Below are 23,764 nucleotides of genomic sequence, written 5' to 3' on the forward strand. Positions count from 1 at the left end.
ATGAGGATTTCATCTCTTATTTCTTGTTCTTGTTAAAGAAACTAATTTAAAAAAAGTTAATAACAATGTAATAATTTCAGTAAAGCCCTATGGTATGAATAAAGCAGCAGCACGGGGCAATAAGTGCACTCTGGTTTTCTTAGTGCATCCTTGAATGTGTAGGCTAATTCTAAAGTGCAGCAAGCCTAAATTTGGTTTAAATTCACTACACGAGGGCTCCCATCATAACTGGAGTTATTTTAGGGGTCCAGAAAGGCTGAAATTCACATTTAGCATATTTATCTACCTAAGAAGTGCAGCTCTAACCTGCAGCAACAGGAACTTATGCTGTTTCTGCACATCATTGAGAGCAGGTTTATAATGCTCTGCCTTTGGAATATCCCAGATTTTCTCTCTGGTACATACACACTGTTTTACCAGTGCTGGTAGGACCTAGGCAGACAAAAAGAGATTTCCTGACAAAACAATCCAGCAAGGGACGTCTCAAAAGTTTTCCAACAGCTGAAAACCATCAGTTCTTTAAAAATATGTGACCAGTCCAGTTGCATGACAGCGTGAGGGGGTCTGAAAGTCCTGCTGGCACTGACTTGGGATATTCTGCATAGCTGCTCAGGGATTCACCTCCTGTGAGTAATGGTAAACATCCCGAGTCATGCTGGTAGAAATTTGGTGTGATGCCAGCGCGGTTATTCAGCACAGCAGAGTGTGCACCCCTGTGTGTGTGTGCCAGCCCCAGTGCTGGGTGCTGGCACAGGAAAGGGGGCTTTGTGTTTGATTGTTCTGTCAGTGGCACTCAGAGCTGCTCTCCTGGCTGATATCCACATCCCAGGCAGCAGGGACACAGGATTCCTTGGAGAGAGCCTGCAGGCAGAGCTGTGTCTGCCAGGCAGCCTGTGCTTGGATCACCATTTAATCTTCTCCTTGCTTTGGAGCACCAGGAGTCAGGCCCAGCCATTCTGGCACCTCGTTTGCTGTTGATTAAACATCAGCCAGAATTGTTCATCAGCCAGAATTGGCTACAACTGTGGCTGTAGTCTGAATATTGTTCCCTCTGCAGACAATTAGCTCTAGCTTGGAAATAAAAGGCTAAAGAGGGTAAAAAGAGGCTCAAGGGAGCCTCTGCAACTCCCTGACAGGAGGGTGCAGCCACAGCAGGGTCAGGCTCTGCTCCAGGGAACAGGGACAGGACAAGGGGAAATGGCCTCAGGCTGGGCCAGGGCAGGCTCAGCTGGGACAGCAGCAGGAATTTCCCCATGGAAAGGGTGCTCAGGCCTTGGAAAGAGCTGCCCAGGGAGCTTTGGAGTGCCCATCCCTGCAGGTGTCCCCTGGAGGTGGCACTCAGAGCTCTGTGACAAGGTGGGCATCGGGCACAGCTTGGCCTCAGTGACCTTGCAGGGCTTTTCCAGCCTCAGTGATCCTCTTATTTGTGATTTGGGCCACGCTGATTCCTGGCAAAGAGCAGCACAGGCTGTGTTTCTGTTTGTTGCCACCCTGCTCTGCTCCATGTGGGCTGGAGTATTGTGAATGCAGGTGAACCCAATGGGAAGAAATGACAATGTCTGACTCAATTCAGAAGGCTGAATGATTTATTTATTTTAACTATGCTAAAATACATTAATATACTATATAAAAAGATACTAAAACTACATACTACTTTCTCTGACTCACTCCCAACTCGTGACCCTCTCTGAGCCCAGCCCCAGGTGGGTTGGATTGGACATCAGGCTCAAACAATCCTCACCAGAATCCAACCAAGCAACACCCCAGGGAAACAATTCTCCAAACACATTCCACATGGGAAAACAAGGAGCAGAAATAGAAATTGTTTTCTCTTTCATTTCTCTCTGTGCACCTCTGTGAAAAATCCTGAGAGGGAGAGAAATGCTGGAGTTTGGCCTGGAGCCCTTTTCTGTCAGCCTCGCTCACTGCCCGGTCATCCCTTTGGTGCAGGGTTTAGGACACATCCAGAGGAACCTGCTGGGGTTTTTAGGTGAGCACAGCATGCCAGGTTACTGAAAATGCACCTAATGTGAGGAAATGCATGCGAGAGGTTTGTATTCAGCCCCCATATAAAGGGGACGTTCAGCCTCAGTAAGTTGGCAATACATGTGTCCATTAAAAAGTTTGCTCCTCTTGATACATCTATAGAAAAGAAAGAACAATGCAATCCCATCTGGTGAGCTGTAGATCTGTACATGATTCCCCAACCCTTTGATGTATTTACAGAACTCTCCAAATGTGTGCTCAGAAAGACAACAGGTCCCAGAGCTTATCTGTCTCCTCTGTGTGGGGTAGCACTGGCACACCCAGCTCTGGTTGGTTTTGTACAAGAACTTCTTTCTATCTTGATATTTTAATCTGTCCTGAGCATCAGAGGGGAATTCACATCTCCTGTCTCAAGTACTGTTGCTTCTCACTAGTGGCATCCTGTGTGTGACACTTTGGGTGTGACAGAGGATGGAAACCAGTCCCAAAAACCTGTGCTGCTACAGCTGTATTAGTAAATGCTATTTTTGACTCAGGATGCCAGGAAGAAAACCTGCTCTGTGGCTACAAATTTATCCTTCTATAGAATCAGAATATAATAGAATGGTTTGGGTTGGAAAGGATCAACTCACTGCACCCCTGCCACATGCAGGGACACCTTCCACTATCCCAGGTTGTTCAGAGTCTTATCCAGGATATCCTTCCAGGATAACCCTAAATCAGGAAGGCTGTTAAGCAAGTGTTTAACTTTTCAGTTTGTGTTGTAATAACTTTATTTCAGTTTGCTGGAGAGAGATGTCTTGCTAAACCAGGGTTTAGTGTCAGTTTTGGCTCTTGCCTTAGAGTCCTGCTAATTTAGGGGATGCAGGGCAAACCCTATAGCCACAAGCAGAGCCTGTCACAGATCATCCAGCACGGACATGACCAGCATGAAATTTGGGGTGGGGGTGGAGGAGGGTCTGGCAATAGATACCATCTGCTCCAGCAAGTTAGTACCAAATGTCTGGAAACTTCCAATTCCAGCCTGTAAAGGTGGAGCTGAAATAATGAAAATTGTATTTCTGTTTGGAACGAGGAAGGAAAACTGTCACAGATTTTTTTTTTTTTTTTTTTTTTTTAGCCATGATTTCTAGAGGTGAAAAGATAAAAATCGTGTATTTTGCATAGAAGGACTTATCCCAGTTTAGGGTTCCAAGCAGAATTCCCACTTTTAAGTTCATAGCAGTACAAGGGAAAAGTCAAATGTCCAGAGCAGTGCTTGTCATTGATTCCCATTCCTTGTGGTGCAGAGTTGGCAACTAGTTTGCAAATGCTCTCTGTCATCTTGTCTTCCATAAAGGATGCATCTTCTAGGGAAAAGATGTGAAATGAGTGGCCTGGAATAGCTCAAACAATTCCTCTTTAACCCTGAGAGCTTCAAGACTGAGCTCTGAGAGAAAGATCTGCTTTGAGTGTCACAGGGAATTTTTGGGGATGGAGTTCAACACAGATTTTCTAAGCTTAGGTGCTGTTGGAAGTTGAGCAAAGGCTTTAGAGAAACAAAAATAAATCTGGGTGTGGCACAAATCCCCTTTCCTGGGTGGGCTTCTGTAACTGGGGGCGAGGTGCAGTTGTGGGATCACAGTGCTGGGAGTATAAAACCACTGAAATCGTGATCTAACACTGGATTCAAAATACTTTTCTGTCCAGTTTATGTGAAACTTCGCAGCTTCCAGATCCTGTGTGTGATGTCTCGAGAGCTTAAAATATGAATCCCATAAATCCAGTGAGGATGTGGCAGGCATGGATTTACTGGGGAAGGGAGGGAATTAAAAGCACATCAGTGCTGTTGGTGTTTCTGTCTGACTTCAGTCTGAGCAAAGTTGCTGGTGAAATTTTGCTTTTACTGAAAAAGCATCTCTTGCTTTTGAAGTTTTGTGGAAAGAAAAATCTTCATTTAAAACCATGACGTCACTATCCCATTTGATCATCCCCAGATAGCTGCGAAAAGTGGACAAAATGGGAATTTGGCTTGTTTAGGGATTTCTTTAATAGGCCTTCAAATGAACTACTTTATTTTCATGGATGTGAAGGGCTGTTGAAGGGAAGTTGGCTGTTTAAAGTAGCAAGGGGGAAGTGTGCAAAAATCTAAATGGTGATACCTTTAATTGCTCTGCTTAGTGCAATTTATGCAAATTAGTCTTGAATAGTTCATAGATGGTCCCGTCCCTTCGCTCTCTCTGGGGCAAGCTGCAGCTCAGTGTTAGCCAGGCAATATTTACCTAAATCAATAGGTAAAAATGCAGTTTCATTTTCAAGTTAGTGCAAATGTGAGAGCAGATAATGAAATAAAAAAGCTGATGCTGAGGAAAATTTCTGTTTTCCTGATAGTGCCTTGCTGCTTTAAAAGCTGAGTTCAAGATCATGGGCAGAAGGAAACCTCTTGTATGAAAAATGGGGATTTCCAGTCTTTTAAGGGAGAACGGAGAAAAAGACAAGATTACTTTAAATGATGTTCATGTTCCCACATTTTTCCACGTCTTCTGCTTTTTTGATTTATTTATCCCAATTTAATAGCAGTTATTTGGTGTTTAAGTTTCTGAGTACAGCTACACATTGTTTACATTAAAAACTGTTGTTATTTTAAAGAGCTTTAATGGTTTTCCACCCCATACACATGCAGACAAATGCACCCCACCTGCCCCAGCCCCTCTGCACTCCATTACTGGACATGGATAAGGGATTCCAGAACATCCCTGCTCTGAAGTGCTGTTAATTGAGGGTCTGGACCAGATTTGCAGCTCTTGTAAACGGGCACAGCTTCAGTGAAATGGTGTTTTTTTTTTTTTCTATCAGCTGCAGATCTGTCCCAGTCCTGTTGTGTGTTTACTAAATTGGGAAGAATGGCTTGTGGAAATCTCTGATATCTTGGGTGAATAATGGAGCAGGGCAGGGCAGAGCATGTCCCAAGTTCTTATTTTGGGAGAACTGTACATTGCAAATAAAGAGCATTTTTCCATGAAAATTTCAGGGCTGAGTGTTTTCTCCTGCATGATATAAATCAATATTAATCCTCAACAGACCCTATGGAGGCAGAAGTGTCTTAGAGATTCAGCTGTGCTGAGTCTCGAGGAGCTCTGGGGAAGGAAAGATGCTTATCAGTCTATTAAAAGATATTTCTATTGGAAATAAACATTTGAAGTATAATGATATGCCTTTTGTTTCTCTGGTTCTGCAGCTGCTTTGGGATCTGAGCTCCTGGTGAACACGCTGGCCTGTTAAAGGACATGATTCAGACTGTCCCTGATCCAGCAGCTCACATCAAGGTTAGTTTCCTGTTTATTGTGAGTCCTCAGATGTTTGGAGAGCCATAAAATTAGAGAATGTGTACACATACCACAGCTTGTCTTGCATGTTTATAAATTGTGCTACTGCCCAACATGGGCTTTTTTATTCCTCAATATTTACGTGCTGTTGTCTGAGTCAGCCCTGCAGTCTTTGTTGCTGACACCTGTGTGATCTGCTCTGAAGCATGTGGATATTTTAAAGATCACTTGTTCTAAAATTAACTTTCCTTGATCATCCTTTAATATTTGGTGTGTTTGATAAAATGTACCTCCTTGAAAAATACTGGATTTCTATGTCCATGATTCTGCTCCGATATTAAATTCAACTGCAGAAGGAAAATGAACAAAATGCAAAAATTCAGATCCAAGCAAGCATCTCTTACATATATTCATTGCAACGTTTAAAATACCCTAAAACCAGCATTGGTTTGGTGTGTTTCAGAAGGAAATGTTTGTTTTTACTGTATTATGAGTATTATTATTAGTATTAATATTATTACTTTGGTTTTCTAATCCTTCTTTATGGAACCTGTGAGACCTGTTGCAGAGAACAAGCAATTTTGGGGAATTGCACACAAATTTCATCAGGAACTGGAGTGATAGGACAAATAGTCATGGGTTCACACTGAAAGAGGGGAAATTGAGGTTATATGTAAGGAAGGAATTCCTCTCTAGGAGGGTGGGCAGGCCTGGCACAGGAGCCCAGAGCAGCTGGGGTTTTCCCTGGATCCCTGGAATTGTCCAAGGCCAGGTTGGACATTGGGGCTTGGGACAGTGGGAGGTGTCCCTGCCATGGCAGGGGTGGCACTGGATGACTTTTAAGGACTCTTTAATTTTTTCTGACTGCCTTTCTGTCTGGTTTTCTTTCAAGTTGTATTTTTTGCAACTTCTTTCATGGAGTTCCTCCTCAGCTGGCTGCCATCTACCAGTCAGCAGCTCTCTCTAGAAAAAGCTTCACTGTACAACTTATTTTTAACTGAAGCATAGAATAAAAATGAAATATTATTTTAAACAGCTCCCTTTTTCTGTAAAACTCAGTGAATGAAAGAATCTCTCTCTCTCTATCCCTCTGTTGTTTTTGGGCTGTGTCTATTACTAGGATGAGTTGCAGTAGTGGGAGAGCTTGTTCTTTCCCCCTCTCCAGGTTTTCTAGACCCAGAACTTCCACAGCCTTCTGGTCCTCAGCTGTTTTTATGGAAAGAGCAGAAAAACAAATCCTCCTCCCCTCAGAAAACTGAGCTTTTGCCTCAATATTGGTTACAACCAGTATAACTTGAAAACATTGAAGGGGATTTAGCACATCTTCATGCTGTTTAAATGCCCACAGCAGCAAAAATAACATAAAGAATAACTCAGTTCCATCCTTTCTGCCAAAACTGGTGCCCAAATAAGGTTTCTGTAACCACAGGAGTTAGTGGGACAGGGCAAGGCTGGGTATGAAAGTATCTTATTACAGCAAGAGAGCTGCATAAAAATCTCTGTAGTGGTGTGTTCAAGGGAATTGGAGGAGTCTGTTCTCAGCAGAGCATCACCCCAAAGTTGCTGTTTTATTGAAAAAGGGTGTGAGGAAGGCAATTACTTTAATGCTGTGTTTGGGACAGGAAAGCTGGCCAACTCCACTTCAAATCCTTCTGATTTCTGTTTATGTCATTAGGGCCTGCTGTGGTCTAAACACATTCTTTGGAAAGCAGCCACGGATGCTCGGGTCATTTCGGCTTTAAAAGTGGACATAGCTGCATTCTTGAAAATAAAAAAGGGATCAAGTGGTGCAGGGGATGTGGGAAAGCCACACTCTTCGGTGTGGGGGGATTTTCTGTCTGCACTGGTCACAGCTCTGGTGCCCCCAACATGGGAAGCACATGGAAACAAGTCCAGAGGAGGCCACAGGGTTGGTAAGAGAGACTGGAGCACCTGTGGAGACAGGATGAGAGGGTTGGGATTGGAGAAGAGAAGGTTTTGTGGAGCCTTCATAGCCCCTTCCAGTGTCTGGAGGGGCTGCAGGGAATCCAGAGAGGGACAATTCATCAGGAACTGGAGTGACAGGACAAGGGGAACGGCTCCAAACTGGACCAGAGGAAATTTAGGTGAAGATATTAGGAAAAAAATCTTCCCTGTGAGGGTGGCAGGCCTTGGAACAGGTGCCCAGAGCAGCTGTGGCTGCCCCTGGATCCCTGGCAGTTGGACAGGTTGGACAGGGCTTGGAGCAGCCTGGGACAGTGGGAGGTGTCCCTGCCATGGCAGGGGTGGCACTGGATGACTTTTAAGGTCCCTTCCAACCCAACCACTCCATGGTTTTATGATTTAATGATCTCTCATTGCTGTTATGATGCAGAAGAGACAAAGTGGGTTCATGACAATCATCCTTGATAAGGTTTTGTTTAACTGTATTCTGTCACATAGTGGTGTTTATATCCTTCAGCAAGCAGACACAGCTTCATCCACGCACATTTAGAGCTGAAACTTTGAAAATTCACCTTCTGGGAAGTTTATGGTTTCTTAAGATCTGGCAGATTTCAAGATGTAAGCTTTCTGCATGAACATGTGCATTAAAATAATGCAACATATACAAGAACATGGAAAGATGAATTCTCAGAGGTACCTTTTTTTCAGAAATGAGGAATTTCATGTGTATCATGTGAGTTTTGTGTGTTCTGTTTTGAAAACAACCTTTTCTGGTACCAGAAGGAAAATTAAACAAATCTGAATGTTCTTGTGCTCCATCCCTGAATGGGACAAGAGCTGGATTCTTACCCAAGATCACCCATTCTGCACCCTGGCAGGCAGATCCTGTCCAATTTTGGGAATGTTTGGACAGCCTCAAAGTGTTTGTCCTCCTTCTGTTTGGGCAGATTCATTGCATATATACTAAAGATTAAGCTTTACATTTTTCAGCTTGAATGAAGCATCTGACATTGATCTGGTGACCCTGTGGCTCCCTAATGTGTAATTTCACCTGAGTCACGACCTTGTGTTTGGTCCAAGCACAAAGAAAGAAACATTTGATATGGACAAGAAAAAGGATGGATGTTCTCAGATTTTCTTTCCCAGTTCAGCAAAATATGGGGAATTCTGACCCTGATCTTTGGGCGGCTTCACACACTTGAGTTCCCGTAAGAGAAGTGAAATAAATAAACCTCCTCACACTGATAAAATTGTGGCTTTGTATAGGCAAGACTTCATTTACACACACTTTAATGTGATTTTTTTGTTGTTCTGTTATCATTAAACTCCAGTTCTTACAACCACAGTCAGAGAAAAACTCCAAAATGCTGCCTGAGATTTGCATATTTTGTTTTTAGGATTTATGCTTTGTAAATACTGACCTTTAAATAAACCTTGTATTTTTTTTAAGGATTAAATTCTGGTTTCAAAAGAGGTCAGTTGTTTGTTTGGCTTTAGCTTGTGCCATCTCTGTGAGGGGATTTTGTGGAACCAATTCTCAAAAAAAAATGTTACTGCTGTTCCTTTGGGCCTCACTGGGAGAGGAGAATCCAAGGCATGGTGTCGGAAAAAAAAAAAAAAAGACTGTATTCATCAGTAATGGTGTCTATCCTGGGATAATGGGTGTGATTTCCATTGAATCAAGGCTGCTGGAAGATTTGGTCGGTTCACATTTAGTTGGTCTGATTTTTTTGTTCTTTGGTGATGATTTTGAGATGGGGGATGAAGAGGTGGGTGAATGGCAGCAGCTTGTGGGTGGCACAGTCTGGTTTTTCATTGCAGAAGGTGAAGAATGGGAACAATGTACACCCCATACAGCTTAATCAAAGAGGACAGTCTTGATAAAAAATACTCCAAGGGCATCAAACATTACAAGTCAAGCTCAGCTGGTCTGTGTCTGTACAACCTCATTTATTCTGTGAATGTAACTGAGGTTGTTGCCTCTGAATCTGTCAGTTTTGGGTTATCAAATCTGGAAGCTGTTCCTGGTACTACAATGAATGAAAACCTGTTTTCTTAGAAGAAATAAAATAATTATTCCCTAGCAGTTTCTGAAAACCACTCCTGAATTTGGTACTTCTCTGCCGGGATTGTGGTGGCAAATCCACATTTCCATGCACAGCATCCCATATTGTTGCTGGAAGTATCACAAAACCTGACCTCAGAACTCCTTTTTTTGGGCAAAGAATATGTTGGATTTCAAATTGTGGCAGTGTAGAGAAGCTGCTGGATGTACCTAATCTGTTGTGTTATGGTTAAATTTGTTTTTTTATTTTTTTAAGTGGTATTATTTGTTAAGGAGTATATTCTGGGTCTGATATAATCTGTTATTTTTCCTGTAATTGTAGAGTCTCTAAATAGGATACAAGACTTTGTTATGCTGGGAGTTTTGTATGCACAATACAGTCTGTGCCTGAACAGGCAGGGGGACAAGAAGGGAAAGACAACAAAAACAACAAAATACTACTACTACTACTACTACTACTACTACTACTACTACTACTACTACTACCAACATTATTATTATTATTATTATTATTATTATTATTATTATTATTATTATTATTATCGTCCTCCAGGATTAGGAGGATAAAGCCTGGCTTTTACCCCCACCTCTTTTTGGGGTCTTGCCTGAGCCAGAAGCCTGTTCCTTATGGATTCTTTGCATGGCTAAAGCACTTCTTTCATTGCTTGTGAAGTGATATTTGGGCAGCTCAGCTGGGAGTGAGAGCATGGAAATCCGAGCGAAGGATACAAAAAGCTTGGCCCAAAGCCCCACGTGAGGTAAACTGAGACCCACAGCAGCCTGGATGAGGAGATGATCCGTGTGGAGCATGGAGTTCTGCTGAATCACAGCCTGCCACCAGGTGATAAGATACTCCTATCCCTTCCAGAAAATATGGAATATCTGCTCCTGACAGCAGCTGACTAAGGAGCCAAGCCTCCTCCAGGTGTGACTCAGTGATGACCCCATGGGCAGAAGTCCTGCAGGGGCCTCTTGCTGGGAGAAGGTGCCTTCAGCCCTGGGGCACGGAGGTGAACAAGCTCCTGGATGTTACCTGGGCTGCAAACTGGTGCCTGGCAGCTCAGGAATAACTGCTGCCTGCTTCATGATAGATGTGAAAAGGTCTTAGTATCAGCAGCCCCCAAAGCTGAACAGTTGTAGCTCCATCCCCTTTTCTTACCTCTCACTGTGGACTTCATTCATTATTCTGGTGAAACTTCAAATGCTCTTCCTCTGTTCTAGTACTGACAGGGTAAAACCACAGTTTGAGTTTCACTCTTCTTCTTTCTCATTGTGCTGGATTAGAGCCCCTAAATCTTGTTTGAATGGTCACCACAGCTTATTCTGAGTCCTCAGAAAATAAAGTTTACCATGGATGAGTTTATAAACAGAGTTTATGGTGGATGTGGGTGGCACTCCTCCCCTCTCGTGCTCATTCAGAGCTCCCACACTGCCAGGATTCAGATCTGCTGCTCCGTTTCCCTCCTGTGTCAGCACACATCAGTTACCTGTAATAATGCCAGAATCACTACTGGATTTGATCTCTAGCATCCCCTCCTAGGCAGAAATTGTGATTCATTTCTCAGCATCTTAAAATTCTGGATGGTAACCAAATGATTGCCATAGAGTTCCAGTGAGTAAATTCTTCCTGCTTTTTATTTTTTTTTTTCTTTGCTCTTGAACTCTACCTCTTCTGTCTGCCTGAGCAAATACCTCCTTGGTAAAGGAAAAGAGAGATAATGGCTTCTGTGTGCTATAATTGATGAACTTGCAGCAATTCGGAGCAAATCCAAGATTGCTGCCAACAACCAGATGGAAAACAGTGTTAATGACATGTTCAAAGAAGAGTATGTTATTTTGATAGGGATGGTCTAGAGACTTTAATCTCTATTGTTATAGGGACTAATGGCATGGATAATTCCTTAAGTGGGGCCATTTTTAAACAAAAATTATCTTCTTCATAAGCAGGAAAGAGCAAACTAAAGAGTACCAAATGCATTTTCAGAGCTCTGGCTGATAGATGTGCTTTACACAAACCCTTTGTTACATGGAGTCAGATGTGTTTAAATCTCATTTCTGCAGTCTGCCAGACAGTTAAAAAAGTCTGGTGATGGGTAGAAATCATAAAATGGATGGTCTTGGAAAGGAGAGCCAGGGTGGGAAGCTGAGGGTGGGGAGAAGCTACAAGAAGTTGGGAAAGATGGACAGGACAAACTGGAACGGGAACAAAACCGGTTATACTTTGGGGACCCTGAGAAAGAAGATCCTCCTGTTCCTATTGCTGTGTTCTAGAGCCTGGAGTGGCACTGAGGGCTCCCAAAATTCAGCCTGTAAAGGTTTCTCAAGCCCACTGCCGAAATATTTGTCCCCTCTTCCTTAGGTCATGCCCACCCTGGCATGTGGGGTCAGCAAATCCACGAGCCCAAGTGTCCAGTGCTGCTTTGTGCCTCCACGGCTGTAATTTTTGTGTGTGGCTTCGTGGAGATCACTGAAGGGAAGGTGAAACCAGGGACCTCAGATCACGGGAAAGCTGGACAGGACAAATGCACAGCAAACCAATATGGTTAATTAAATGTTCTCCGTTTGTTAGTGAGAAGATGGCACTTTATATACACTTCTATATAGTTTACAGTTTACAAAGGCACTCTCATTGGCAAGCTAACATTGTTTGTCTTTGTCTTAAGGTGGGATAAACTTCACATTATAAACCTATACTCCTTCACAGCCAGACAGCCCAGTGCTTCCCATCACACCTTAACAGAATTTCTAACTGTGCCACAAACTCTTAATTTCTAACTGTGCCACGAACTCTTAATTTCTAACTGTGCCACAAACTCTTAATTTCTAACTGTGCTACAAACTCTTAATTTCTAACTGTGCCACAAGCTCTTAATTTCTAACTGTGCCACAAACTCTTAATTTCTAACTGCGTCAGAGGCTTGGAGACCTCACAAGGCCCAGATCTGAGGCCTGGACTGGAGTGGCTCAAATCTCATTCCAGACATAAATCCTCCCTCTCTCTCTCAGAAATGCTGCAACAGGAAGGGGTGCAAGGAAGTCTGGCCCTGGAGCAGCCTGGGGGCTCTCTAAAGGACTGTGCCCTTCTTCCTTGAAAACTGGCTACAGAAACCACCAGCCCTGGACTGTCCTCGCACAGATCTGCCAAGCAAATGCTAAAGATGTGTGAAGATGATCCCTGAGCAAGATTACTCTTTAATAGACAATTAATTTGTATTTTGCCTTCATCTGGCCACAAATATCCCAAGCAATCGGGCATTTTTCACTTTTCCTGAGGGATGATTCCCCATAACTCATCATTGTGAAGTATTTCCTCATATCCAGCTACTCTGTATGAATTCAAAATCCTTAATTTCCACTGACTTTGCTCCCCCTCACCTTCCTAAAGGGTGAGATTTATAGGGAGAGCTGAGGGGAGGTTGCCAAGCACATCAGTTCTGCTCAGGGTCATTTTGGGCGGTGGGGATCAGGCAGCTTTGCCCCTCACCTCTGAATCCAGCCCTGCTTTCAGCTGTCCTGGTTTTTTGGTCACAAATGTGGTCATAAATGACCACTCTGTTACATTTCTGGTAATGCCTTCTAGGGCTGAAAGGCATTTTCCAGGAGCTGCTGCTCCAGCAGCCCAGACAGGGATAAATGATTCCCTTGGACTTGGTGAAGAGCTTCATCTGTACAAAAATGAATCTCTTGTCTCCCTCACTCTCTCTGCTTCTCTTCTCTCTCTTCCCTCCCTTTTTAGAAAATCTCATATTTCAATTTGTTCTAAGCCCCATCCTCTTTAAATCTGAATTTTTGCTTCATTATTTCCTAACCATGTTCTTATCTCAAGAACTTTTCAGATTATTTCCCCAATCCTGTTGGTGTCTCAAAGTTGACTTTGGGGTACACTATCTTTGGCTGATGTGTTGTTTTATCCCCTTCTTTAAATTGTTAATACAGACATTACCTCATAAATAGTTATGGGAATTTGATTAGATACCTTTCCCCAACTTGCTTTTTTATCATTTGCCATAAGTCTTTCCCTGTTGCTCTGTAGGATGTTTTCAGGCTCCCACTGTTGTATCCCAAGACAATTCAAATTCTTTTTGTGGAAAATCTTCCTTGGCTCAAGTCAGTAGGGAATATTTGGATATTTCCATACATGTTTAATTAGAAAGAAAAACTGATTCTGTGTAATATGTGTTTTCCTGGTGCAATTTTGTTTATTTATCAAAAAAGTAAATGTTGTCTTCATTTAGAAGAGCAGGAAGAGTAACTGCTGTGCCCCTAAAATCCTGTGTCTGTGTGGCCAGTGAGTTCTGTTCCCAAGCGGTTCTATAGTACTTTCTTCACTACCATGTCCTCAGAAATTCAGCTTTTTGCAGCCTAATAACCTATAAACCTCAAATGTTGCCTTCCAGATTTACAGCAATATTTAAATTCAACTCATATGGGTGACTTTTACTGTGAGATATAAAATCCCAGAATATTTTGTGTTGGAAGGGACCTCAAAGCCCATCCAGTGCCACCCCTGCCATGGCAGGGACACCTCCCACTGTCCCAGGCTGCTCCAGCCCCAGTTTCCAGCCTGGCCTTGGGCACTGCCAGGGATCCAGGGGCAGCCACAGCTGCTCTGGGCACCCTGTGCCAGGGCCTGCCCACCCTCACAAGAAAGAATTTTTTCCTAATAGCCCATCTGACCCTATTCTACATCTCTAGGCCTGTGCTTCTGTTGCTTCCATTGTTTTGGGTTTTGTTTTTTTTTTGTTTTTGGTGACATGGAAGGGATCAATTTCTTCTGCTGCTGAGGCTTAAAAGAGTGTTTGGCATGTGTGTTGTATATTGCATATCATCTGTGATTGCCTTGGATCAAAGAGATAAACTTGCTGGCAGTCATTATCACCTCCTTGAACAGCAGTAAATGTTTGGTAGGATGCTGTAACCTGCTATTGCAAATTCAAATTACACTGGGAAGGAGGGAGGTAAATTTGAGGTGTGCTGTGAGCCTTCCAGGGTGGGCTGACACAGGTTTCTATCCATCCTTGGTCACAGAGAGAGATTTTCCAAGATCCCAGAAAGCTGGCATGTCAAGACTGTGAATTATGTGGCAGAAATCCTGGCATAGCTTGCCCAGAGAAGCTGTGGCTGCCCAGTTCTTGGAAATACCCAAGGCCAGGTTGGATGGATGGGTTTGGAGCAACTGGGACAGTGAAAAGTGTCTCTGCCCATGCCCATGGTTGGAACTGGATGGTCTTTAATCCAGTTCCTTCCCAACCCATTCAATTACTTTGAGCAATATCTGGGCTCTCCTCCCTGGGGTATTCCAGAGCCAGCTGGACACAGCCCTGTGCCCTGTGCTCTGGGATGGCCCTGCTGGAGCAGGGAGGTGGCACCAGTGACCCTCTGGGGTCCCTTCCAGCCTGACCCATCCTGTGGGACACAGCTGGCACATCTGTCCAGGTCAGGGACAACAGAGCTTCCCTGCCCAACAGTTGGACTAAAAGGTCCTCAAAATGAACTCAGAATGAACAAAATTTGCTTTAAAACCCAAGTGGAGGCCAACTGAGGATTCAGTTAAGGGAAGCCACTGACTCCTGAGTTAAAGCTTCAGGAAATCTCTCCAGTTCCCCCAGAGCTGTCCCAGAACTGCAGACAGCCAGCTCACAGTGCATCAGCCATGGCAGAGATGTTATTAATTGAGACAGAGGAAAATATACTTTCAGTTATTACATGCTAATAAAGCACAAACTAAACAAATTTAGGCAACAGGAGCAATTATGCCATTAAACATTTAACTGTAAGATTGATTTTTAAATTACTAATAATCTAAACCAAAGCGTGCACACACACAAAGAGGAAGGGGGAGGGAGGGGGAGGAGGAAGGTAATTTTACCAATTGAATCTAATCAGGGCCTCCCTTCAAATGTGTGGCTATAAATGTCAAAATACGTAAGATCTGATGCAAGAGCAGAAGTGGAACCAGGATGGATGAGCTTTCCTCACTTGACCAGATCCTTCTGGCTGGGAGGAAGTTAAACACATGGGGTGGGGAAACTTGGGGAGCTGGGTTATCTCCAGAGCTCCCTTTGGATCCTGATCTGTGTTCCTTTTGGAATGGGCAGGGAGCAGAGAACTGAGGCACAAACTGTGGGCTCAGCCTCGTGTTTGCCTGAGCCCTTCCACATTCTGCTGCTGTCACCTGCAGAGGAGGATGAGCTGGATCACTCCTGAGCTGGGAGGGAATGGAAAAATTCCCATTTTCACCTGAAAAAAACCTGTTTTCTGTGCCTGAGCTGCAGCAGAAGGTGGGTTTGAAGATCAGGGTGGGACACTCTCACAGCTCCAGGGTTGTATTTGTTTTCAGAGTTTATGGCAAGGCTGCTCCCTTCAAAAAAGTATAAATCTTAATCAAATAAAACTGATGTGCTGCCATATTTACCCAGTCTCACTGGTTGTCCTACATCATGTTTTAGCATATAAGTTACATGACAGAGTTATCCAGGGGTTGCCAGCTGACACAGAAACAAACCCTCATGTTAAATTGCCTGCAGATGTCCTCTTCCAACTCCTGTAAGGAACTTCTACCAGTTCTCTCTCTCCCCCCACCCTTTTTTTTTTTTTTTTTTTTTTTTTTTTTTTTTTTTTTGTGTGTTAAATAAAAGCAGCAGAAGAAGGGGAAAACGATCTCAGTTGAATCTCTGTGCTGGTGCCTCTGTTTACAGGACAGGAAGCCTTTAGAAGACAATGCAATTTATAGGCAGGCGCAACAAAAATCCCTGTAAGGATTTCCATGAGCCTTAGTGGACCAAACGAGTCGTGGTTCTTTTGAAGGCTGGAGCTGACTGAATAATGCCAAGTCTAAGGCTGCCAAGGTGGGCTTTTCAAAAGATACAAACCTGAGGAGGTGAGAAGATCTTTATGTTCTGTTGGCTGTAATTTATCTGATACTAGAATTTATGGTTAGAGTTTCAACCGGGCATGCCTTTTGTTTGGATATTAACCTAAAGAAATCAGGTTTTTATCTGATGGATTTAAATTCTTGCTCTGTTTGGCAGAAATCCCCGCGTAAGGTTGTGACATTCTTGAAAACATTCACTGTTTTCATTTGCATAATTAGAAATCTTTGTTTTGTTTTCATTGTATGAATTTAGTGGAGTTTGTGAACTTTTTGCCTGGCCGTCTCCCTTGGTTGGGGAAATCACAGAATGTTGTTTCTTTTCCCTGGCTGGAGGAATATGGGCTATTTATGCTTGGTTTTAAAATAGACTTTTCTGGGAGTGCTTGCACTGCTCTTTGCAGTGGGATATTTCTGAAGGATCAGCCTGACTAAAAGCAGTTGAGAAAGGTTAGAGGAGAGCAGAGCTCCCATTTAAACACCTACATGGAGGAGCAGCCCTTCAAAAGCTGGGAGTGCCAAACAGCTCCCACTTGGAACAATGGGAGCTGCTGAGTGCAGCTTCTGAAAATCTGCCCTCACGTGGCTTCAAAAGGAGATAAATTAGCAAGTCCAGCTATTTTTTTTTTCTGGTCTTACTTAATTCTGCATAGAGAATATTGCACTTGAAGTGTGCTCAGCAGTGGCAGGTGGTGGAGGTTTCTCCTGGGAAGGTGGAGTTCCAGGTGGGTTGGGAGGCAGGCAGGGAGCTGGGCAGGTGTTTCCAGAGTTTTTATTCAGGAGAACTTCGGCCTTGAACTTTCAGGAGTGTTGAACTTTGCTGGGCAGGTAGAAGGAAAACCCTGGGGAGCTCCCTCTGTAACAACCCTACATGGATTTTTTTTTTTTCCGTAGTTTTCCCATTTGTCTTAAACTGCTTCGGAAGTGACATAAATGAAACCAGAAAAGGCCTCTCTGGCATTACTGAAATAGGGATGTCCAGATGGGAAATTACAGTAATATCACTTGTGCATTCAGACTTCACGTCCTGTGCAACTTCCATGTGTGGGCAAAGGAGATAAATTTGCTTTCTGGAGCTACACGTGTGTTTCTCTCTTTTGATTAAGCCTGAAACACATTTCTCTTCCCTTTCTGTGATCATGGAGTGAGGTCTGCAGGAAAAATAGGATTAAAAATTCATGTTTTGGGGGCTGTGTTTCCAAACTAAGTTATCCTTGTGGCTTTCTGTAATATATATTTTTTTTAAATTATATTTATCACAAATCACCAGCCATTTTTCATTAATGCAGACCAAGAGCAACAAGAGTGTGCTAAAACGACAGAGGATTACTTCTGAAAATCAAATAACGAGCTGTGGTTATTGTTGCTTTTCAAACATGGCAAGCAGGTTGGCAACCAATATGCTCACAAACGACCTAAGTCTTCCCTTCCACTGGTAATCCGTATTCTTTTGAAAAGCTAATAAAAGTGGTGTATGAAAGAAATTCCTGGGGCACTGCAGAACTCACCCTCCTAGGGAGAGAGCCAGATGTGCTGGTTAATAACCTTGCAGGCATTCAAAGCCAGGGCAGTAACTTGGTATCACCTAAGCCAGACGTTGTGTGTTGGTGCGAGGCAATATCACATCCTGGTCACATTCGCAGCAGAGAGCTGCAAGACATGTGGAGCCTTATTAAAGGAAGGGTGGAAAAAAAAAATTGAGGAAAAGAAAAGGAGGGGACAGGCAGGAGGAGAGGGAGACAATGTGTCTGTCCTGAGAAGCAGCAAAGGAGCAAACACACTGCTCCACATGTGCATTAGTCTGTCAGCCTGGATTCTGCTCTCCAGATGTTGAGGTGGATCCTATGGCAGGGACTACGGAGGAAAAAAAGGATTTTAAAGCAAATCACATTTCAGGGGTGAAATTAACTGCTCTGGGTTTTGCAAAATGTAGCCGCTCGGTGTGATTTTTCAGAATGCCTTAGCTAAATAACAAATTTTAAATTTAATGGTTTTTACAGGCTTGCTTGGCAGCGCCTCCTCCAAACACAAATGTTTGTGTGCGAAACTTGTCAGTGGCTTTTAGAACCAACATGCCTCAGAGTAAAAAGCACATTAAAGTTGTTCTCAGACCAGTCCTACTGAACTGAAAATTGTTTGTGGCGGGGGTCCCAAAATCTGATGGATCTTTCTCAAGGCTCAATCTCTCCGAATCCAACCCTCTGAGAGCTTTGGCCGTCACATCAAAACGGTGCTTGTGCATAACAAAAACATCTATATTTGCAGTGGCAATCAGAATACATCAGTGTCAAGTTAAGATTTTTTTTTAAAAAACGCCAAATTTGCTTTCCCAGGCGCGGCAGAAAAATAAATCACTTATGGCATTTATGGTATATTTGTAATCCGAAACTGGTGGCTTCGTGTTACCGGGCACGACGTGTGCGGCAGATAAACAAACACTGCACAAAAAAAAAAGACAAGTCCCAGCTTTGTCTGCCTGACACTTCACCTCTGTGACCAGGGTCCCACAACCAGGGCCACATGTGCCTTTCTGCTGAGCTCGTGTTTAGGTTGAGCCAGGCTCAACCCTGGGCTTGTCCTTGTGGCAGGACTGGGGTGTTCCATGGGACACTGGGGATGAGTTTTGTGCCCGGCCAGCCGTGGCCATTGTGAAGGGAAAGGGAGAATGTCTGTGGGTAAATATTTATGTGAATGCGTTAAACAGTGTGATTGTTCTTGCCTGAAGATCTTTCATGAGGCTCAGGAATGCAACACTGACGTGAAAAGATGGTGATACACAAATATTACCGAATTTCACGTTCATGACATACAGAGTCACTGCGTTCAGCTGTTGCAGGAGTGTGGATATACGAAAACTCCAATCATGGATTTGCAATCGTGTTGCAAATAGAAACGAGGCAATTTTATGTCAATATTAGGACAGAGCACTCTGGAAGCAGTCTGGATGTTTTCATACATAATCATGGCTTCAGTAAAATTGTACATTTACAGAGACAGCTGGTGTGCCTTTTCCCGAGTTGGAATAGGATCAGCTGAGTAGGGCTTGTGAGAAATCCCAGTTTGTAGTTTTGGTAAAAGCCAGAATCACAGATAGAGATTTATTAGTGGTATTTTGCTGTTGGATACGATCTTGAGTCTGGTGGAAATCCCAAAAATGAATGGACCTCTGCAGTCCTTTCTTGCATCCACCACACAAAGTGCATGAGATGGTGCAGCACTATTTAACCAGGGTGAAAATAATATTTTCATTTGTGATACAGACAGGTGACATCTCCAGGTGTGCCCCACACACCTCAGATGATGTGAGGGCTGCTGGGGCTCCGTGGGTGAGAGCTTTCCAGGCTGAGCTTTCCATCGTCACACACTGGAGTTTGTCACAGGGAGAGCCTTGGAGCTGGCTGGGTGTGATTCATTCCTCCCGGCAAGGCCTCTGAGGCAATCTGACATTATTCGGACTGATATCATTAATTAATGAGGGCTGGATGTTATTCTTAGACACTGGATTGAGTACTGGGTAGGGAAGCCTATGAAAGGGCTCTTTGATTTTGGAAATTTCCTACAGCACTGTCAAATCTGCTAACAAAATTAAATCATCTGCCAACTTTCCAAGTTAAGGAGCACATCCCTTCTGAAATCTTGACTGAGTCTCCTCAGTGCCTTCTTGGGATCAAGGGATTTTCAGATTTAAATTCACACCAAACGAAAATGATAGATAGCCTCTAAAAACCAGTAGTATTAAATCTACCAGGCAGGCTTTGGAGTAAGCATTTCTGTTGGTTTGCTGTAGCACAGATTTGATCCTCCCCCACCTTTGTTTTTGGCTGTGCTTGGTTTAATGTGCTCAAGATAGAAAGGAACCAAATCCCAGAGTTTTTGTGGAGCCTGGGAGTTGGTCACTGCTTCACGCCTGGACAATGTGACCTGCAGCCCCCACACCATGGGATGTGCTCATGCGGCTCAAACAACTCCCAAATTTAATGGGGTTTTTGTCTGGTCTCAAAAAACATACTCCAAAGCAAATGTGGGGAGCAGCTCTCCTTGCTCCCAGTGCTCACACCTCCAGTGCTCTGTTCCCACTGTGTCTCCTGCTTCTTTTCCCGACTGGCTGCTCCCTGAATGGACCCTGCAGGTGTCCAGAATTAGCCCAGCCTTTGCAGGCCTCTGGCAGCAGATTTATAAATAAAATGCTGTCATTTCAACCCAGCCCCGGCAGGGCTGGGAGCGCAGGAAGCACCGTGCACATGTGGGGCGGTCACACATGGATCCCATTGCAGCCCTAATGATGCTGGGATGGGGAGAGAGGGATGAGGGGCTGCTGCTAGGTCAGCTCCCTCCCTGGTTCATCTGTCTCCAGGATGGTGACTGTGTCACCTAAAGTCCTTCTGGAATAGGGTTTGGACCTGGGGCTGCTGTGACAGGGACTGGACACGAGCCCAGAGGTGCCCAAGTGGGCAAGAGGTTGTTGGCAGCTGGGCTGGATGAGGAATTGTGTGTCCAGCAGGAGCAGGGCAGGGATTGTCCCTCTGGGCTGGCTTGGAGAGGCCCCTCCAGGGCTGTGCCCAGTTCTGGTCCTGCAGGAGAGACCTGGAGGGGCTGGAGCGTGTCCAGGGCAGGGAACGGAGCTGGGAAGGGGCTGGAGAATTCCTGAGGGAGCTGGGAAGGGGCTGGAGAGTTCCTGAGGGAGCTGGGAAGGGAATGGAGAGTTCCTGAGGGAGCTGGGAAGGGGCTGGAGAGTTCCTGAGGGAGCTGGGAAGGGAATGGAGAGTTCCTGAGGGAGCTGGGAAGGGAATGGAGAGTTCCTGAGGGAGCTGGGAAGGGGCTGAGCTGGAGCAAAGGAGGCTCAGGGGGACCTTGTGGCTCTCACAGCTCCTGCCAGGAGGGGACAGCCGGGGGGTCGGGCTCTGCTCCAGGGAACAGGGACAGGAGGAGAGGGAACGGCCTCAGGCTGGGCCGGGGAAGGCTCAGTTGGGACAGCAGCAGGAATTTCCCCATGGAAAGGGTGCTCAGGCCTTGGTGGGTCTGCCAGGGAGGTGATGGAGATCCAAGGAACACCTAGACATGGTACTCAGTGCTCTGTTTGCCAAGGTGAGGATCTTCACAGGTTGGGCTTGATGATTTTGGAGGTGTTTCCCACCGTGAGTGATTCCGCGGTTCCGTGATTCCGCGCTGTGGATCAGGATTGTCTCTCAGCTGTAGCACACTGTGCTCACTCTCTGGAATACGTGTGCCTGCACACACACACACAGCTGGGAGCAGAGCAGCAGCCACCTCAGCTGAATAAAGCATGAGAATGTTTACTACTTGTGAGAAAAAACAAATCTGTTACGAATTGCGCTAATTATAAAGAGCCTTGACGTGGTTCCATACTTCAGCAGCAGAAAGACCCAAATTATTTGGGTCCCCCGTTTGGTTTGGTGTGGCTCACATCCATGAACCAGGCTCTAATCTCCAATTCTGCCTGCTGGAGGGAGGAGTTTTTTTAGGGATATGTGTGTGTGACTTTCTTTAGATATCTGCTCTAAGGGTGCCCTGAAAGCATTTTGGTTCTGTTGCCAGGATCAACAGACAAAGCGCTGGGACAAACTGATAAATTAAATAGCAACAAGTTACCCAGACCTAATGGTATTAATTCAGGAGTTTTGAAAGGCCTGAAGAATGAAGTGCCTGAGCTGCTCACAACACAAATGTATGGACTCAGGGGAAGTGGGGAACTTAAGAGTGACAGTCTTTGTACTTACTTCTAAAAACAAACACGAGAGCAGAGCTGGGAAGCACCTCCAAGCCTGACTGCAGGGCAAAAATAACACCTAACCAGTCGCAATAATAAACAATGGCAGAGTTATAAATATACCTCCTCCATCAACCATATGAAGTGGGATGTATTTTCTAAAGGAAAATGGGAAGTCTTTGTTGTAGCACATTTTTTAGGCCGTACCAAAAAAAAAAAAAAGCCGATTTGAAAGAACAGGTTTATTTTTTAAAAAAACAGCTCAAAAAGCTTTCTGGTCAAAAGAAAAAGTGACATTTGGTCAGCCATTAAAAATGGATAGGAAAGAAACAAGAAAAAATAACAAGGAGAAGCTATGAAAAAATAGTCAAAACTGATTTTTCAGGCTGGCAGTCAAGATCAGTAGCAGGGTGTCTCAAATCGCATCCTAAATCTAAACAATTAAAATTGTTTAATCCATTTGATAATGAGCTGGAAAACTGGAAGTGAGACCCCAGTCAGATTGGAGATTATATCCATGGTCATGTATTTTTTAGGTTATTCAGGACAAACTGAAGGAAATACAGAATGTTTCACCAAGCCAAGCAGAAAGCGCTGTGCTCTGACAAATCCATCTGAGAAAGTAATGTAAAAAAAACCTGTGCTATTGAATAACTATCACTGCAATTAAAAATCACTGAAAAGCATTTTGAGACACTACATTAATCTTCTCTCATGCTGAAAACTGGTCTTTGGCTCTCTGTTTATCAGGTTCTAATTTATAGTGAAATATGAACCTGCATCCTATGACAACCATTTCTCTTTGATAACCATCTTAAAAGTTTTTCTGCACAAAGTCCTAAGCTTGTGGTACACTTGTATTCTGTCTGGGCCAGGCAGTGTTCCATGTGGTGCAGTGGCTAATAAATGGCAGGGATCGTAATTAATACCATAATCAGCTTTTGGAGCTGCTGTGATGGAGTAAAAATGCTTGGGGGGTTTGATTTGTATTAGAATCAGACAATCACAGAATGGGTAAAGGGACCCCGGAGGGTCACTGGTGCCACTCCCTGCTCCAGCAGGGCCATCCCAGAGCACAGGGCACAGGGCTGTGTCCAGCTGGCTCTGGAATACCCCAGGGAGGAGAGCCCCGAGCCTCTCTGGGCTCTGCTCAGGGCTGGCACTGCCCAGGGCAGAAGTTGTGCCTCCTGTGCAGGGAATTGCTGGGCTCAGCCCCTGCCCGGGGCTCTGGGGCCATCGCTGGGCCTGGAGCAGAGCCTGGGGCTGCTCTGACCTCCTGCACACAGGGACAGCCAGGGACAGACTGGGACACACTGGGACAGACTGGGACACACTGGGACAGACTGGGACACACTGGGACAGACTGGGACACACAGGGAACACAGGGATACACAGGGACACACAGGGACACCCAGGGACAGGGACACACAGGGACACCCAGGGACAGACTGGGATACACAGGCACAGCCAGGGACACACAGGGACAGCCAGGGACACACAGGGACACCCAGGGACAGACTGGGATACACAGGGACAGACTGGGACAGACTGGGCTGAGGTCTCTGTCAGTTGGGACTCCTCTCCAGAGTGAACAGATTCCAGAAAGAAATAAATGAAATATAAAAACAAAACACAGAAGAGTAGGTGGTCAGTGATGCATTAGAAATCCGTTTTTAAGTCTCTCCTGGCCAAGGAAATGTAATTTGTTCAGTGACTGTGACAATAAAGGTCTCTGGCCATAGCATCAAGTGGTGTCCTTGGATAAATGCTTAGAGGGAGCCTCAGGGTTAGCTGTGGCCTCTGCAAGTTGTTGTGTTAGGCAGTGAAATTTCTGCTCAGGCTCCATGCCTACATTTGCTTGTGGACTGGGTGCTGGGAAGGGACTG

At 44.5% G+C, this 23,764-nt stretch overlaps 1 protein-coding gene across 4 annotated transcripts in view; it reads left to right on the top strand.

The window, feature by feature from the left end:
• The window catches only part of ERG (ETS transcription factor ERG), a 141,851-nt gene that overhangs the window by 35,675 nt on the left and 82,412 nt on the right, over positions 1-23,764 (top strand). For all 4 annotated transcript variants that reach the window (XM_085560456.1, XM_085560446.1, XM_085560440.1 and 1 more), the window contains one exon: positions 5,204-5,291. In XM_085560456.1, the coding sequence (XP_085416582.1) occupies positions 5,253-5,291 (39 nt within the window). In that variant the 5' untranslated portion in view covers positions 5,204-5,252. The remainder of the gene's footprint in view (positions 1-5,203; positions 5,292-23,764) is intronic.

Source organism: Lonchura striata, chromosome 1 (assembly GCF_050655825.1).
Source record: "Lonchura striata isolate lonStrDom1 chromosome 1, ASM5065582v1, whole genome shotgun sequence".
Taxonomy (NCBI): Eukaryota; Metazoa; Chordata; class Aves; order Passeriformes; family Estrildidae; genus Lonchura; species Lonchura striata.